This window comes from Lolium perenne, chromosome 6, assembly GCF_019359855.2.
Source record: "Lolium perenne isolate Kyuss_39 chromosome 6, Kyuss_2.0, whole genome shotgun sequence".
Classification (NCBI taxonomy): Eukaryota; Viridiplantae; Streptophyta; class Magnoliopsida; order Poales; family Poaceae; genus Lolium; species Lolium perenne.
Window position 1 is genome coordinate 33621595 of NC_067249.2, and position 17158 is coordinate 33638752.

At 44.9% G+C, this 17158-nt stretch overlaps 1 protein-coding gene across 2 annotated transcripts; it reads right to left on the minus strand.

Moving 5' to 3' along the window:
• Positions 1–995: 995 nt before the first annotated feature.
• LOC127308939 (UDP-glycosyltransferase 72B1) lies at positions 996–3805 on the minus strand. 2 transcript variants are annotated; one of them, XM_051339876.2, is made up of 2 exons: positions 2268–3805; positions 996–1626 (listed from the first exon to the last, which is right to left on the minus strand). In XM_051339876.2, the coding sequence occupies exons 1-2, from the start codon at positions 3717–3719 to the stop codon at positions 1597–1599; spliced, it is 1482 nt and encodes a 493-aa protein (XP_051195836.1). In that variant the 5' UTR covers positions 3720–3805; the 3' UTR covers positions 996–1596. The 2 variants fall into 2 exon arrangements, with proteins under 2 accessions (XP_051195836.1, XP_051195835.1); XM_051339875.2 differs by having other exon boundaries at positions 996–3801.
• Between the last annotated feature and the right edge of the window lie 13353 nt (positions 3806–17158).

Here is a 17158-nt window from a genome sequence, read left to right on the forward strand (position 1 = left end):
GGCACTAACCTATTAACGAGATGCCGAAGAGCCAGTTGCTGTTTTCTGCTGTTTTCGGTTTCAGAAATCCTGCAAAGGAAATATTCTCGGAATTGGACGAAATCAACGCCCAGGGTCTTATTTTTCCACGGAGCTTCCAGAAGACCGAAGAGCATACGAGGTGGGGCGACGAGGCGCCCAGACCACAGGGCCGCGCGGCCTGGGTGGGGCCCTCGTGCCTCCACCGACCCTGCCCTTCCGCCTACTTAAACTCTCCGTCGCGAAAACCCTATTACCGAGAGCCACGATACGGAATACTTCCAGAGACGCCGCCGCCGCCAATCCCATCTCAGGGGATTCAGGAGATCGCCTCCGGCACCCTGCCGGAGAGGGGAATCATCACTGGAGGGCTCTACATCATCATGCCCGCCTCCGGACTGATGCGTGAGTAGTTCATCCTTGGACTATGGGTCCATAGCAGTAGCTAGATGGTTGTCTTCTCCTCATTGTGCTATCATGTTAGATCTTGTGAGCTGCCTATCATGATCAAGATCATCTATTTGTAATGCTACATGTTGTGTTTGTTGAGATCCGATGAATATTGAATACTATGTCAAGTTGATTATCAATCTATCATATATGTGTTGTTTATGTTCTTGCATGCTCTCCGTTGCTAGTAGAGGCTCTGGCCAAGTTGATACTTGTAACTCCAAGAGGGAGTATTTATGCTCGATAGTGGGTTCATGCCTCCATTGAATCTGGGACAGTGACAGAAAGTTCTAAGGTTGTGGATGTGCTGTTGCCACTAGGGATAAAACATCAATGCTTTGTCTAAGGATATTTGTGTTGATTACATTACGCACCATACTTAATGCAATTGTCTGTTGTTTGCAACTTAATACTGGAAGGGGTGCGGATGCTAACCCGAAGGTGGACTTTTTAGGCATAGATGCATGCTGGATAGCGGTCTATGTACTTTGTCGTAATGCCCTGATTAAATCTCATAGTAATCATCATGATATGTATGCATCTCTATTTGTCAATTGCCCAACTGTAATTTGTTCAACCAACATGCTATTTATCTTATGGGAGAGACACCACTAGTGAACTGTGGACCCCGGTCCATTCTTTTACATCTGAATACAATCTACTGCAATCATTGTTCTCTACTGTTCTTCGTAAACAAACATCATCTTCCACACTATACATTTAATCATTTGTTTACAGCAAGCCGGTGAGATTGACAACATCACTGTTACCTTGGGGCAAAGTACTTTGATTGTGTTGTGCAGGTTCCACGTTGGCGTCGGAATCTCTGGTGTTGCGCCGCACTACACTCCGTCACCAACGACCTTCACGTGGTCCTTGACTCCTACTGGTTCGATAAACCTTGGTTTCTTACTGAGGGAAAACTTGCTGCTGTATGCATCACACCTTCCTCTTGGGGTTCCCAACGGACGTGTGCATCACGCGTATCACCGGCCTATGGGGGGGGCCATGGCGGCCCTCCTCGGCCCCTCCTTTTGGTTGGCTCCTTCTTCTGGAGAAATAAGACCTTCGGTGTAATTTCCGTCAGTTGTTGATCTTCAGAAATATTGCATTCTGACGGTGCTTTTTCTAGCAGAATCCTGACTCCGGTGAGTGATTCTCCAATAATCATGAAACATGCAAAATATGTGAAATAATATAAGTATCATCTCTAAATATGAAATATATCAATGAATAACAGTAAATTATGATATAAAATAGTGATGCAAAATGGACGTATCAACTCCCCCCAAGTTTAGACTTCGATTGTCCCCAAGCGAAACTGAACTCAGTAAACAAGACCACATGTTTATGGAGTGAAGAGTCGATAAATAAAATACGGACAAGAAGCATCACATTAATTCACACAAGACATTCTAGTGAACAACTTCCTCATAGAGATTGCAACACAATTACTTTCTCACTACTAAATGTCAATTGTTGCCATCGGATATCAACCCATGATGACAAAGATGTAAAAGATTTCCATTTAATCTATAGTACTATCTCGATCCATATTACTTAATGCTAAATGGATGTATCTACAACTAAAATGTGTCTAGATACATCTATATTAGCGTCAAGTAATATGAATCGACATGATACCATTGTTTCATTCTACATTACTTTTCATACAAATACAAATGTCTAACCATGATGAGTGCGAACTTAGACATCGACCATTTAACGACGGTGAGGTTGCTTATTACACAAGATTGCAATGCAAATTTTCAACATGTGTTCTGCTTCCATTTCCTTACCACCTCCAGAAGTGAGTCGTGGGATATGCCACTCGGAGCCAGCCCACTCCTCGCAGCCACCTGAAGCTCCACTACCTTCTTTCGTGCCGCTTCACCGTCCTTGCCATTCATCATGTCATTCACGACCTCTGCAATGTCTTCTCCAAGTATCAACCCTTGTGCACCTCCAGACTTTGGTCTCATTGCTACCTTTATCTCTTCAGAGAGCATCACAGCGTTCTGTCCCTGCTCGGCATACAGAGGCCACGCAATCAGCGGCACGCCGTGCATCACGCTCTCAAGAACCGAGTTCCACCCACAGTGCGTTACCATGGCACTCGTCGCCCGGTGGCCGAGGACCCTGACCTGCGGGGCCCACGACGGGACCACCAGGCCCACCTCCTTCGTCCTCTCGAGGAACCCTAATGGCAGGAACTGCAGTGGATAGTCCTTGCTCTTTGCCCCGTCGTAGTAGTTTGCACCAGGGTCGGCCGCCCTGTCAGTGGGGCTCCTCACGACCCACAGAAACCGTTGCCCGGAGAGCTCCAGCGCGCGCGCCAGCTCGTCCATCTGCGCCGCGGGCAGCGCGCCCCCACTGCCGAACGAGATGAACAGCACCGACCTGTCAGGCTGCGCGTCCAGCCACTCCATGCAGCCTGTGGCGTCCTCGCCGTCGTCTGCCCGCCGTATCACCGGACCGACCGGGTACACCGGCGGGCGCCACGGCTCGCTCCGCCGGAGCACCGCGGCCGCGCCCGGCTCGATGGCGTCGAACGTGTTCACCAGTATTCCGTCCGCGTCCCGGTACCTCTCGCCGTGGTGCCGCATCCACCGGTAGGCGTCGCTGGTCCTGTCCTGGAGCGGCTGCAGGATCTCGGGTCCGGGCACGGCCACGCATCCCGGCAGCCTGACGGGCTCCGGCAGGTCGCGGAACTCGCCGTCCATCTCGGCGTCGAGGCGCGGGAGGTGGAGCATGAGGGAGAGCATGAGCAGGTTGGAGGGGAAGAAGAGGTACCCGGGCACGCCCGCGGCGCGCGCGGCCGGGAGCGTGTCGGCGCCGAAGAGGTCCGCCACGAAGGCGACGAGGTTGTTGGCTTTGCCGATGTCAGCGAGCAGGGCGGTCAGGGCCTGCACGGAGCGCTGGGCCTCCACGGAGAGCAGCGTCTCGATGGCGGCCCCAGCCGCGACGAGGTCATCGAGCGGGACGGCCGGGAGCAACGCGCTGCCGACGGCCGGCGGGAGGGAGGCCAGGAAGTCGCGCTGCGCCGCGGAGTCGGAGCTCGCGTAGGCGAAGACCGTGGCGGTGAAGCCGTGCTCGGCGTGTAGCTTGCGCGCCAGCTCCGCCACCGGCACCACGTGGCCCATGCCCGGCGACGAGAGCAGCACGACGTGCGGCGCGCGCGCGTTGTCGCTGTCGCTGTCGCCCGACATCGTGGCTGCCGTGCCATGGACGGATGGGTACGACGGGGCCATGGTGGTGATCTGCGTGGGTTGATTTGGTACTATTTGTGGATGTTGGACGTGGGAAACGAGAGAGCGCGGATTGGCGCTATATGTAATGGTCAGATGAGGCAGTGGTTGCTCGGTCTATGAAGATAACGACGTTTTGATCATGCTCTCATCGATCACGATATATCTGGTAATCAATTGCTTTGTGGAATTCGACGATTTGGATGAGCTGCTGTACGATAGTGGACATTATAGTATGTAGGACATAATCTTTGGGATCAAGCTCATAAGATCAGTTGCATATATAAGTATATAACAAAGAAATCGGTGCTAAAAATATAGATAGATCGAAATTTTTGCATCCTGACGACCATATGGTTTCGCACCCTGAAGATACTGTACCATTACCAGATGAGTTGCGTGGGTTGATTTGTTATTTGTGGATGTTGGACGTGGGAAACGAAGGAGCCGATTGGAGCTATATGTAATGGCACGGTATGTCTGTCCTTGGATGGATTGATTGATTGATTTCTTCGCCCGAAGGGCAAATGTCAAATGAGGCAGTGGTTGCTCGGTCGATGACGATAATGACATGCTGATCATGCTCATCTAGATCACGATGTGTGTGTGGGAGATATATATGCAGATTAATATAATTGCTTAGTGGAATTTCACGATTCGCATGAGTTGCTCTACAGCAGGTTTGACATGTCACCCATCCGGACTGATAGCGCTATAATATGGTGGGCATTATTGTACACACCTGATGATCCTATATTAGTTCTGCATAGGAATCTTGAGGATCACGCTCATCAGATCAGTTGCATATATAACAAAGTCATCGGTGTTAAAAATATACATAGATCGAAATTTTCGCATCCTGTCGAGATACTTATAGCCCAAGAAAGTCCATCACCATTCTCTATCAGAAAAGTCAATTGTCGCAACCATAAGGTTTCGCATGGTTTGGCTAATTTTGGTATTACTACTAATTTTATTCATAAGTGCTCGACGATAATTTTATTCCAGTTGTTCTCTCTTTTCATTTTATTGGTCAACGGAGCTTGATATGTTTGTACTCAAATGATACTTGACAATAATATGACCGTGTAGATGTCGGGTGGTTTTGCTGCAACGTTGCAAAAAAAAATTGTGAATGCGTTGATGTTTTGTTGTATTGTTTCTAGGTTAATTGGTTGGGTAGACACCACAAGTATTTGCCTATTTGCACTAAAGGGAAGCATATTATGAGTGCGGTGATTGAGGAAAAAGTACCACATAATCTTTCCATGCAGTATGGGCCCGACCTCCTCGAGGTGAGCTGAAGCTTAATGTTGATGGAGCTTTCATTGCCTAGTTTAGAAGCGCGGTCGTTGGTATATATGATGTTGCGACAGAGCAATAAATCTGTTGTATACCTAGGTTGAATATTCGTCTTTGTTCTTTCACGCTGGAGGCGGAGCTGCAAGCATGCATGGAAGGGCTTCATTTCGCCCTTGATATGAGCTAGGGACACATCATTGTTGAGACATGTAGTTCGGAGTTGGTACTAATGGTGATGAGCATGGATCACATATGGGAAACGAGAGAGCGGATTTGTGCTAGTGTTGGATCGATTGATTGATTTCTTCGCCTGAACGGGAAATGAGGCAGTAGTTGCTTGGCCAATGACAATAATAACGTGATGATCATGCTCATCAAGATCACGATGTGTGTGGGATATATATGTAAATTAATAACTTCTTAATGGAATTTCACAACTTGGATGAGCTGCTCGACAGAAGGCTTGACATGCCACTGATCCAGATTGAAAGCACTATATAGTGGACATTATTGTACACCTGCTGATCCTATATTAGTACACTGCTTATGAATGTTTAGTATCAAGCTCGTCGTATCAGCAACGAAGTCAGCACGGGTAAATAGAGAGATCAAAATTTGTGCACTCTCCACGAGATATAGCCCAAGAAATGAAAACACCATTCAATCTTAAATAGGTCAATGGTTTGGCTAATTTTGGTAGGACCAGATGGAGAAAGAACCCATGTTTGGTTGCATTATACTCGAGGTTGGGTAGCACTACGGATGCAAAGTTGTGTCCGGTCCGTGCCCCTTCATAGGCTAAACCACTTAGGTTAGTTGTAACTGTTGGATAATTAGGCAGAATTTCCATGATTAATTCCAGAATATAAAACATGATGACAGCAACTACTAACATGTGAAACTCGAACATACTAGATGCATTAATCAACATGAGTAGCAGCAGCGCAAACGGTAAAGCATCCATCGCTAAACAGATCGAGATATGTCGCACGTACCGATCTGGCGGAGGTGGCGGTGGAGGTGTAGCAGACGATGTCGCAGCAGTAACATTGTTGATGACAACGTTGTTGACGACAGGGACGATGATACGTCTCCGACGTATCGATAATTTCTTATGTTCCATTCCACATTATTGATGTTATCTACATGTTTTATGCACACTTTATGTCATATTCGTGCATTTTCTGGAACTAACCTATTAACAAGATGCCGAAGTGCCGCTTCTGTTTCTGCTGTTTTTGGTTTCAGAAATCCTAGTAACGAAATATTCTCGGAATCGGACGAAATCAACGCCCAAGTTCCTATTTTCACCGGAAGCATCCAGAACACCCGGGAAGGACCAGAGGGGGGGCACTGGGCCCCCAGACCCTAGGCCGGCGCGGCCCAGGCCCTGGCCGCGCCGCCCTATGGTTTCGTCGCCCCTTCGACCCTCCTGCGCCGCCTCTTCGCCTATTTAAAGCCCCTGGATCGAAAACCCTGAGGCGTTCGACGAAAACCACAGAAACCTTCCAGAGCCGCCGCCATCGCGAGGCCAAGATCTGGGGGACAGGAGTCTCTGTTCCGGCACGCTGCCGGAGCGGGGAAGTGCCCCCGGAAGGCTTCTCCATCGACACCGCTGCCATCTCCACCGCCATCTTCATCACCGCTGCTGCTCCCATGAGGAGGGAGTAGTTCTCCATCGAGGCTCGGGGCTGTACCGGTAGCTATGTGGTTCATCTCTCTCCCATGTACCTCAATACAATAATCTCATGAGCTGCTTTACATGATTGAGATTCATATGAGTTTTGTATCACTACTATCTATGTGCTACTCTAGCAAAGTTATTAAAGTAGTTATATTCCTCCTGCACGTGTGTAAAGGTGACAGTGTGTGCACCGTGTTAGTACTTGGTTTATGCTATGATCATGATCTCTTGTAGATTGCGAAGTTAACTATTGCTATGATAATATTGATGTGATCTATTCCTCCTACATATGCATGAAGGTGACAGTGTGCATGCTATGTTAGTACTTGGTTTAGTCTTTTGATCTATCTTACACTATAAGGTTACCAAAATATGAACATAATTGTGGAGCTTGTTAACTCCGGCATTGAGGGTTCGTGTAATCCTACGCAATGAGTTCATCATCCAACGAGAGTGTAGAGTATGCATTTATCTATTCTGTTATGTGATCAATGTTGAGAGTGTCCACTAGTGAAAGTGTAATCCCTAGGCCTTGTTCCTAAATACTGCTATCGCTGCTTGTTTACTGTTTTACTGTGTTACTACTGCTGCAATACCACCACCATCAACTACACGCCAGCAAGCTATTTTCTGGCACCGTTGCTACTGTTCATATATATTCATACCACATGTATTTCACTATCTCTTCGCCGAACTAGTGCACCTATTAGGTGTGTTGGGGACACAAGAGACTTCTTGCTTTGTGGTTGCAGGGTTGCATGAGAGGGATATCTTTGACCTCTTCCTCCCTGAGTTCGATAAACCTTGGGTGATCCACTTAAGGGAAAACTTGCTGCTATTCTACAAACCTCTGCTCTTGGAGGCCCAACACTGTCTATAGGAAAGGAGGGGGAACGTAGACATCAAGCTATTTTCTGGCGCCGTTGCCGGGGACCAGAAAGCTACAGAATAGGAATTTCCTCCCTCGCCAACCACGCGCCAGTCCTGGACAGCATCAAGTATTTTCTGGCGCCGTTGCCGGGGAGGAAAGGTAAAAGGTACTCACACTCCGGACCTCGGCTACCAAGCTATTTTCCGGCGCTGTAAGTACTCGAAGCTATTTCCTTTAGATCCTGCAATTGCATCTTTTTGTTTCTTGTTTACACTAGTAAGGCATAATGGACAACAATGAGCTTTTTATTCTATTTCCTGAGTTAAGACATGGATGGTTTGATCCGAAAATTAAAAAACCCATGGGACATATTAGTATGAACACTTTGAATACCATTGTTGCTAATGATATGGAAAATTCTAAGCTTGGGGAAGCTGGCTTTGATGAGCATGATATTTTTAGTCCCCCAAGCATTGAGGAGAAAATTTTCTTTGATGATACTTTGCCTCCCATATATGATGATTATGATGATAGTAGTCTTTTGTTACCACCTGTTATGGAGGAGAAATTTGATTATGATTACAATATGCCTCCTATTTATGATAGCTACTTTGTTGAATTTGCTCCCACTATTACTAATAAAATTGATTATGCTTATGTGGAGAGTAATAATTTTATGCATGAGACTCATGATAAGAATGCTTTATGTGATGGTTATATTGTTGAGTTTGCTCATGTTGCTACTGAAAGTTATTATGAGAGAGGAAAATATGGTTGTAGAAATTTTCATGTTACTAAAACACCTCTCTATGTGCTGAAATTTTTGAAACTACACTTGTTTTATCTTTCTATGCTTGTTGCATTATGCTTCTTGAACTTGTTTATTTACAAGATTCCTATGCATAGGAAGCATGTTAGGCTTAAATTTGTTTCATACTTGCCTCTTGATGCTCTCTTTTGCCTCAAATACTATTTCTTGCAAGTGCATCATTAAAACTGCTGAGCCCATCTTAATGGCTATAAAGAAAAGAACTTCTTGGGAGATAACCCATGTGTTATTTTGCTACAGTACTTTGTTTTATATTTGTGTCTTGGAAGTTGTTTACTACTGTAGCAACCTCTTCTTATCTTAGTTTTGTGTTTAGTTGTGCCAAGTAAGTCTTTGATAGAAAAGTAAGTACTAGATTTGGATTACTGCGCAGTTCCAGATTTCTTTGCTGTCACGAATCTGGGTCTACCTCCCTGTAGGTAGCTCAGAAAATTAAGCCAATTTACGTGCATCATCCTCAGATATGTACGCAACTTTCATTCAATTTGAGCATTTTCATTTGAGCAAGTCTGGTGCCATTTTAAAATTCATCAATACGAACTGTTCTGTTTTGACAGATTCTGCCTTTTATTTCGCATTGCCTCTTTTGCTATGTTGGATGAATTTCTTTGATCCACTAATGTCCAGTAGCATTATGCAATGTCCAGAAGTGTTAAGAATGATTGTGTCACCCCTGAATATGTTAATTTTTATTGTGCACTAACCCTCTAATGAGTTGTTTCGAGTTTGGTGTGGAGGAAGTTTTCAAGGATCAAGAGAGGAGTATGATGCAACATGATCAAGGAGAGTGAAAGCTCTAAGCTTGGGGATGCCCCGGTGGTTCACCCCTGCATATATTAAGAAGACTCAAGCGTCTAAGCTTGGGGATGCCCAAGGCATCCCCTTCTTCATCGACAACATTATCAGGTTCCTTCTCTTGAAACTATATTTTTATTCGGTCACATCTTATGTGCTTTACTTGGAGCGTCTGTATGCTTTTATTTTTGTTTGTGTTTGAATAAATTGGATTACATCATGCTTGTGTGGGAGAGAGACACGCTCCGCTGTTGCATATGAACACATGTGTTCTTAGCTTTTAGTATTCATGGCGAAGTTTCCTCTTCGTTAAATTGTTATATGGTTGGAATTGGAAAATGATACATGTAGTAATTGCTATAATGTCTTGGGTAATGTGATACTTGGCAATTGTTGTGCTCATGTTTAAGCTCTTGCATCATATACTTTGCACCCATTAATGAAGAAATACATAGAGCTTGCTAAAATTTGGTTTGCATAATTGGTCTCTCTAAGGTCTAGATAATTTCTAGTATTGAGTTTGAACAACAAGGAAGACGGTGTAGAGTCTTATAATGTTTACAATATGTCTTTTATGTGAGTTTTGCTGCACCGGTTCATCCTTGTGTTTGCCTCAAACAACCTTGCTAGCCTAAACCTTGTATCGAGAGGGAATACTTCTCATGCATCCAAATCCTTGAGCCAAACAACACTATGCCATTTGTGTCCACCATACCTACCTACTACATGGTATTTTCCGCCATTCCAAAGTAAATTGCTTGAGTGCTACCTTTAAAATTCCATCATTCACCTTTGCAATATATAGCTCATGGGACAAATAGCTTAAAAACTATTGTGGTATTGAATATGTCATTATGCACTTTATCTCTTATTAAGTTGCTTGTTGTGCGATAACCATGTTCACTGGGGACGCCATCAACTACTCTTTTGTTGAATTTCATGTGAGTTGCTATGCATGTTCGTCTTGTCTGAAGTAAGAGCGATCTACCACCTTATGGTTAAGCATGCATATTGTTAGAGAAGAACATTGGGCCGCTAACTAAAGCCATGATCCATGGTGGAAGTTTCAGTTTTGGACAAATATCCTCAATCTCATATGAGAAAATTATTAATTGTTGTTACATGCTTATGCATAAAAGAGGAGTCCATTATCTGTTGTCTATGTTGTCCCGGTATGGACGTCTAAGTTGAGAATAATCAATAGCGAGAAATCCAATGCGAGCTTTCTCCTTAGACCTTTGTACAGGCGGCATAGAGGTACCCCTTTGTGACACTTGGTTAAAACATGTGCATTGTGATGATCCGGTAGTCCAAGCTGATTAGGACAAGGTGCGGGCACTATTAGTATACTATGCATGAGGCTTGCAACTTGTAAGATATAATTTACATGATACATATGCTTTATTACTACCGTTGACAAAATTGTTTCATGTTTTCAAAATAAAAGCTCTAGCACAAATATAGCAATCGATGATTTCCTCTTTGAAGGACCATTCTTTTACTTTTATTGTTGAGTCAGTTCACCTATTTCTCTCCATCTCAAGAAGCAAACACTTGTGTGAACTGTGCATTGATTCTTACATACTTGCTTATTGCACTTGTTATATTGCTTTGCATTGACAACTATCCATAAGATATACATGTTACAAGTTGAAAGCAACCGCTGAAACTTAATCTTCCATTGTGTTGCTTCAATACCTTTACTTTGAATTATTGCTTTATGAGTTAACTTTTATGCAAGACTTATTGATGCTTGTCTTTAAGTACAATTCATGAAAAGTCTTTGCTTTATGATTCAGTTGTTTACTCATGTCATTACCATTGTCTTGGATCGCTGCATTCACTACATATGCTTTACAAATAGTATGATCAAGTTTATGATGGCATGTCACTCCAGAAATTATCTTTGTTATCGTTTTACCTGCTCGGGACGAGCAGAACTAAGCTTGGGGATGCTGATACGTCTCCGACGTATCGATAATTTCTTATGTTCCATGCCACATTATTGATGTTATCTACATGTTTTATGCACACTTTATGTCATATTCGTGCATTTTCTGGAACTAACCTATTAACAAGATGCCGAAGTGCCAGTTCCTGTTTTCTGCTGTTTTTGGTTTCAGAAATCCTAGTAACGAAATATTCTCGAAATCGGACGAAATCAACGCCCAAGTTCCTATTTTCACCGGAAGCATCCAGAACACCCGGGAAGGACCGGAGGGGGCACCGGGCCCCTGCACCCTAGGCCGGCGCGGCCCAGGCCCTGGCCGCGCCGCCCTATGGTTTCGTCGCCCCTTCGACCCTCCTGCGCCGCCTCTTCGCCTATTTAAAGCCCCTGGATCGAAAACCCTGAGGCGTTCGACGAAAACCACAGAAACCTTCCAGAGCCGCCGCCATCGCGAGGCCAAGATCTGGGGGACAGGAGTCTCTGTTCCGGCACGCTGCCGGAGCGGGGAAGTGCCCCCGGAAGGCTTCTCCATCGACACCGCTGCCATCTCCACCGCCATCTTCATCACCGCTGCTGCTCCCATGAGGAGGGAGTAGTTCTCCATCGAGGCTCGGGGCTGTACCGGTAGCTATGTGGTTCATCTCTCTCCCATGTACCTCAATACAATAATCTCATGAGCTGCTTTACATGATTGAGATTCATATGAGTTTTGTATCACTACTATCTATGTGCTACTCTAGCAAAGTTATTAAAGTAGTTCTATTCCTCCTGCACGTGTGTAAAGGTGACAGTGTGTGCACCGTGTTAGTACTTGGTTTATGCTATGATCATGATCTCTTGTAGATTGCGAAGTTAACTATTGCTATGATAATATTGATGTGATCTATTCCTCCTACATATGCATGAAGGTGACAGTGTGCATGCTATGTTAGTACTTGGTTTAGTCTTTTGATCTATCTTACACTATAAGGTTACCAAAATATGAACATAATTGTGGAGCTTGTTAACTCCGGCATTGAGGGTTCGTGTAATCCTACGCAATGAGTTCATCATCCAACGAGAGTGTAGAGTATGCATTTATCTATTCTGTTATGTGATCAATGTTGAGAGTGTCCACTAGTGAAAGTGTAATCCCTAGGCCTTGTTCCTAAATACTGCTATCGCTGTTTGTTTACTGTTTCTTGTGTTACTATCGTCGCAATACCACCACCATCAACTACACGCCAGCAAGCTATTTTCTGGCACCGTTGCTACTGTTCATATATATTCATACCACCTGTATTTCACTATCTCTTCGCCGAACTAGTGCACCTATTAGGTGTGTTGGGGACACAAGAGACTTCTTGCTTTGTGGTTGCAGGGTTGCATGAGAGGGATATCTTTGACCTCTTCCTCCCTGAGTTCGATAAACCTTGGGTGATCCACTTAAGGGAAAACTTGCTGCTGTTCTACAAACCTCTGCTCTTGGAGGCCCAACACTGTCTACAGGAAAGGAGGGGGAACGTAGACATCAAGCTATTTTCTGGCGCCGTTGCCGGGGACCAGAAAGCTACAGAACAGGAATTTCCTCCCTCGCCAACCACGCGCCAGTCCTAGACAGCATCAGACGACGGGTCGAAGTAGACGGCGTTGAAGACGACGGTAGGTAGCACCGCCCGACTTGGACGGAAGGCAACCCGTGATGAAGAGCTTGAGCAGTCGCGCAGAGCGCTTCCCAAAAACCTAATTCGCCCTCTCCCGTACAGGATCGCAAGGACGAGCGGTTCCGGAGACCTGCTCTCCCGTTCGCCGATGCACGTCGGCTCACGGGATGGAGTAGGCTACCATGGCGGCGCAAGCAGAGAGAGGTGGAAACCCTAACTCGTGTATTGGATGTGTTTCTGCGGTAGCCGGGCAGGAGATTATATAGGCTCGGGAAACCCTAGGCAACGTGGGCCACGCCCACGTCACACGAACGTTTCGAGTCGGATTACAGATAGCCCACGATCCGGGAGCGACCCGAACCGACTAACTGCGACGCGTCCGTCTAGGACTCTGTTCGTTTTCCTGAGCTGCAAAAAGTAAGGAAAGTCTCGGCTCGAGGCTCAATCCACTCACCACGAGCGCGGCGCGCGCGTCGTGACGTGTCGAGTCGAGTCGAGTCGAGACGAGCGAGGAGGAGGAGGAGCGCGCGTGTAACACTCATATTCTCACTCACTTACTAGTGGTGGAACAACCCACCTTATAAGGTGGTCTAACTTCCTCCCACCTTTCCATGTGGGACTAAACTTCCCACCTATTGCCACTCCCTAGTGAGCTACCACCAACTTGGGCTCAAACTCACATGGCTGCCACTATGTGGGCTTTGAGATTTATAGGAAAAACTGAAATCTAATTTGGGCCACTAAAAGTGGGCCCAATATTTCAACAATCCCCCACCAGATCTCAAATCCCCATTTAGAGATTTATCAATACTCGCTGCTTGTTTATATACCAGTGTTTCAGCGGAGACTGTTAAGTTGAACTTCCGCCTAGAACCTTAAGCTACATCCATTCACACTTGAACAATGGACTAAGCCTTGAATTGCAAGTTTTGCGTGAACAGGGTTTCACTCAAAGTCATGACCAGTACATGGCTGCCAGTAGCCTACCCCGCGGGTGAAGCATATGCGTCATACTTCATGGTCTCTTCATGAGTTTACTAGAGATCACCCAAATCTCATAGATTGCGACATTTAACAATCGGACTCATATAGGTGTGTTATTTCAAGAATGCTCTGTAGGACAGCACCTTTGCTAAAATAGCCAACATAAACACATTAAGGCTTGTTGCCAACCTGCCTTACAGCAATTGAGAGTTGTGCATCTTCACATAGAGAGGGTTACATAATACTCTCCTCAATTAAACCACTAGTTTATTCTTCCCAGGTCCTAATTCACGGGATCTCCGATCACAAAGGTTGGGTTACCACTATGGCATAATATCAACGGGTCTCAAACCCATCTCCGTCGATGCACTTTCTATCACATTACGTGATAGTCCCTTTGTAAAGGGATCAGCCAGGTTTTTGTCTGTTTGAATATATGTAACAGTTATTACTCCGGAGTTTCGCAATTTCCTGACAGACTTCAAACGTCTCTTGACGTGTCTTGATGACTTCGCGTTATCCTTAGAATTGTTCACTTTGACAATTACAGTTTGATTGTCACAATTCAAAAGGATTGCCGGAACAGGTTTTTCAACCACAGGCAAGTCCATCAAGAGCTCACGCAACCATTCTGATTCAACAGTGGTTGTGTCTAAAGCAGTAAGTTCTGCTTCCATAGTTGACCTCGTCAATATGGTTTGCTTGCAAGATCTCCATGATACTGCGCCACCTCCAAAGGTAAATACATACCCACTTGTGGCGTACAGATCAGCTACATCTGAGATCCAATTTGAATCACTATATCCTTCAAGCACAGCTGGGTGCCCTGAGTAGTGAATCCCATAACTCATTGTACCACATAGGTAGTGCATGACCCTATCAAGTGCATGCCAATGATCAGTACCCGGGTTTGACATGAACCTACTCAACTTGCTAACAGCAAAAGAGATGTCGGGTCTAGTCGCGCTCGCTAAGTACATGAGTGAGCCAACGATCTGAGAATATCTCAATTGATCTATGGCAATCCTCCGGTTCTTGCGTAGTGTCACACTGGGATCATAAGGTGTTGAAGAAGGCTTGCTATCAATATAGCCGAACCGGCTCAAGATCTTCTCAACATAATGGGACTGCGTTAGAGTAATCCCACTCTCGTTCTTAATCAGCTTGATGTTCAGAATTACATCAGCTTCTCCCAGATCTTTCATATCAAAACTCTTTGACAAGAAAGACTTGACCTCGTGTATTACTTTCATGTTTGTACCAAAGATCAGAATATCATCCACATACAAACATAGTATAACACCTTCGCCCCCACCATGGCGATAGTAAACGCACTTGTCAGCCTCATTGACAACAAAGCCTACAGAAGTTAAAGTTCTGTCAAACTTCTCATGCCATTGCTTAGGTGCTTGTTTCAGGCCATATAAAGATTTCAGCAACTTGCACACCTTTCTTTCTTCACCTTTTACTACAAACCCATCAGGCTGATCCATATAGATTTCCTCTTCCAACTCTCCATTAAGGAAAGCTGTCTTTACGTCCATTTGATGAACGATAAGACCATAGGAGGCAGCCATGGATAGTAGTACTCAAATGGTGGTGAGTCTAGCGACAGGTGAATAGGTGTCGAAGTAATCTTCGCCTTCTCTCTGTGTGTAGCCTTTCGCTACAAGCCGCGCCTTGTACTTTTCAATAGTACCATCAGGTCTTAGCTTCTTCTTGAACACCCATTTGCAGCCTACAGGCTTGCATCCATGGGGTCGTTCTGACAACTCCCAAGTTCCATTAGAAAGAATCGAGTCCATCTCATTATGGACAGCTTCTTTCCAGTCATCTGCATCTGGAGATGCATATGCCTCTGCAATGGACGTGGGAGTATCATCCACAAGGTACACAATGAAATCATCACCAAAGGATTTTTCAATCCTTCGTCTCTTGCTCCGTTTAGGAGCTTCATTGTCATCCTTCTCAGTTACATTCTCATGTGATTGTTCAAAATACTCATTACATGTACTAGACTCAGGAATTATCTCAGTAGAAATTCTAGCAATGCTATGCATATCTTTCATAGGAAACATATTCTCAAAAAATGTTGCATCACGAGATTCCATAATAGTATCAACATGCATATCAGGTACCTCGGATTGAACTACTAAAAATCTATATCCTACACTCCGAGGAGCATAACCTAGAAAGATGCAATCCACTGTCTTTGGTCCAAGTTTGCGCTTCTTAGTAATTGGAATATTGACTTTCGCCAAACATCCCCATGTGCGCAAATACGAAAGTGATGGTTTTCTCCCAGCCCACTCCTCGTAAGGGGTTTTATCTTTATTCTTGTTAGGAACTCTATTCAGGACATGACATGAAGTCAACAAAGCCTCCCCCCACCATGCCTTTGATAAACCAGCAGTGGCTAACATGGAATTCACCAAGTCAGTCAGCGTGCGGTTTTTCCTCTCGGCAACCCCGTTTGATTGGGGTGAATAGGGAGGCGTCCTCTCATGAATAATGCCATGTTCCTCACAGAATTCATCAAAGATTTTAGGAAAATATTCACCACCACGATCCGACCTAAGACGCTTGATCTTTCTCTCTAGTTGATTTTCAACTTCGGCTTTATAAATTTTAAAGTAGTCTAAAGCTTCATCTTTAGTTCGCAACAAATAAACATAGCAGAATCTAGTCGCATCATCAATCAATGTCATGAAATATCTCTTTCCACCTTTTGTCAACACACCATTCATCTCACATAGATCAGAATGTATGAGTTCTAGAGGTGCCAAGTTTCTCTCTTCGGCCGCCTTGTGAGGCTTCCGAGGTTGCTTTGATTGCACACAACTATGGCACTTAGAACCTTTGGCAATGGTGAAATTCGGAATTAAACTTAAACTGGATAGCCGAGACATTAAACCAAAATTAATGTGACATAAACGAGAATGCCAAACACTGGTATCATCACTAACATTGCCACAAATATGGTTCACAGACTTATTACTGAAATCAGAAAGTGAAAAGCGGAACAAGCCTCTGCACTCATAGCCTTTACCAATAAATTGTCCAAACTTGGAAACAACTACTTTATTCGACTCTAACACAACCTTAAACCCATCTCTGCATAGAAGGGAGCCGCTAACGAGATTCTTGTTCATAGTAGGGACATGCTGCACGTTCCTCAGCTGCACGATCTTCCCCGAAGTGAACTTCAGATCTACCATGCCAACACCACGAACAGAAGCATGTGACCCATTCCCCATCAAGACGGAAGAATCCCGGGCGACCTGGTAAGAAGTGAACATGGATATGTCAGCACACACATGAACATTAGCACCTGTATCAATCCACCAACATGGAGATTGAAATACCGAAAGAACAGTAAAGAGATT

Bases quoted from the DNA above. Each gene is read 5' to 3' on its own strand.
- LOC127308939 (XM_051339876.2), bottom strand. From the start codon at position 3,719: ATGGCCCCGTCGTACCCATCCGTCCATGGCACGGCAGCCACGATGTCG. The intron at 1,627-2,267 runs GTAAGGAAATGG...TGATTATTGGAG, and splicing joins ACGACTCACTTCTGGAGGTG to AATCACTCACCGGAGTCAGG.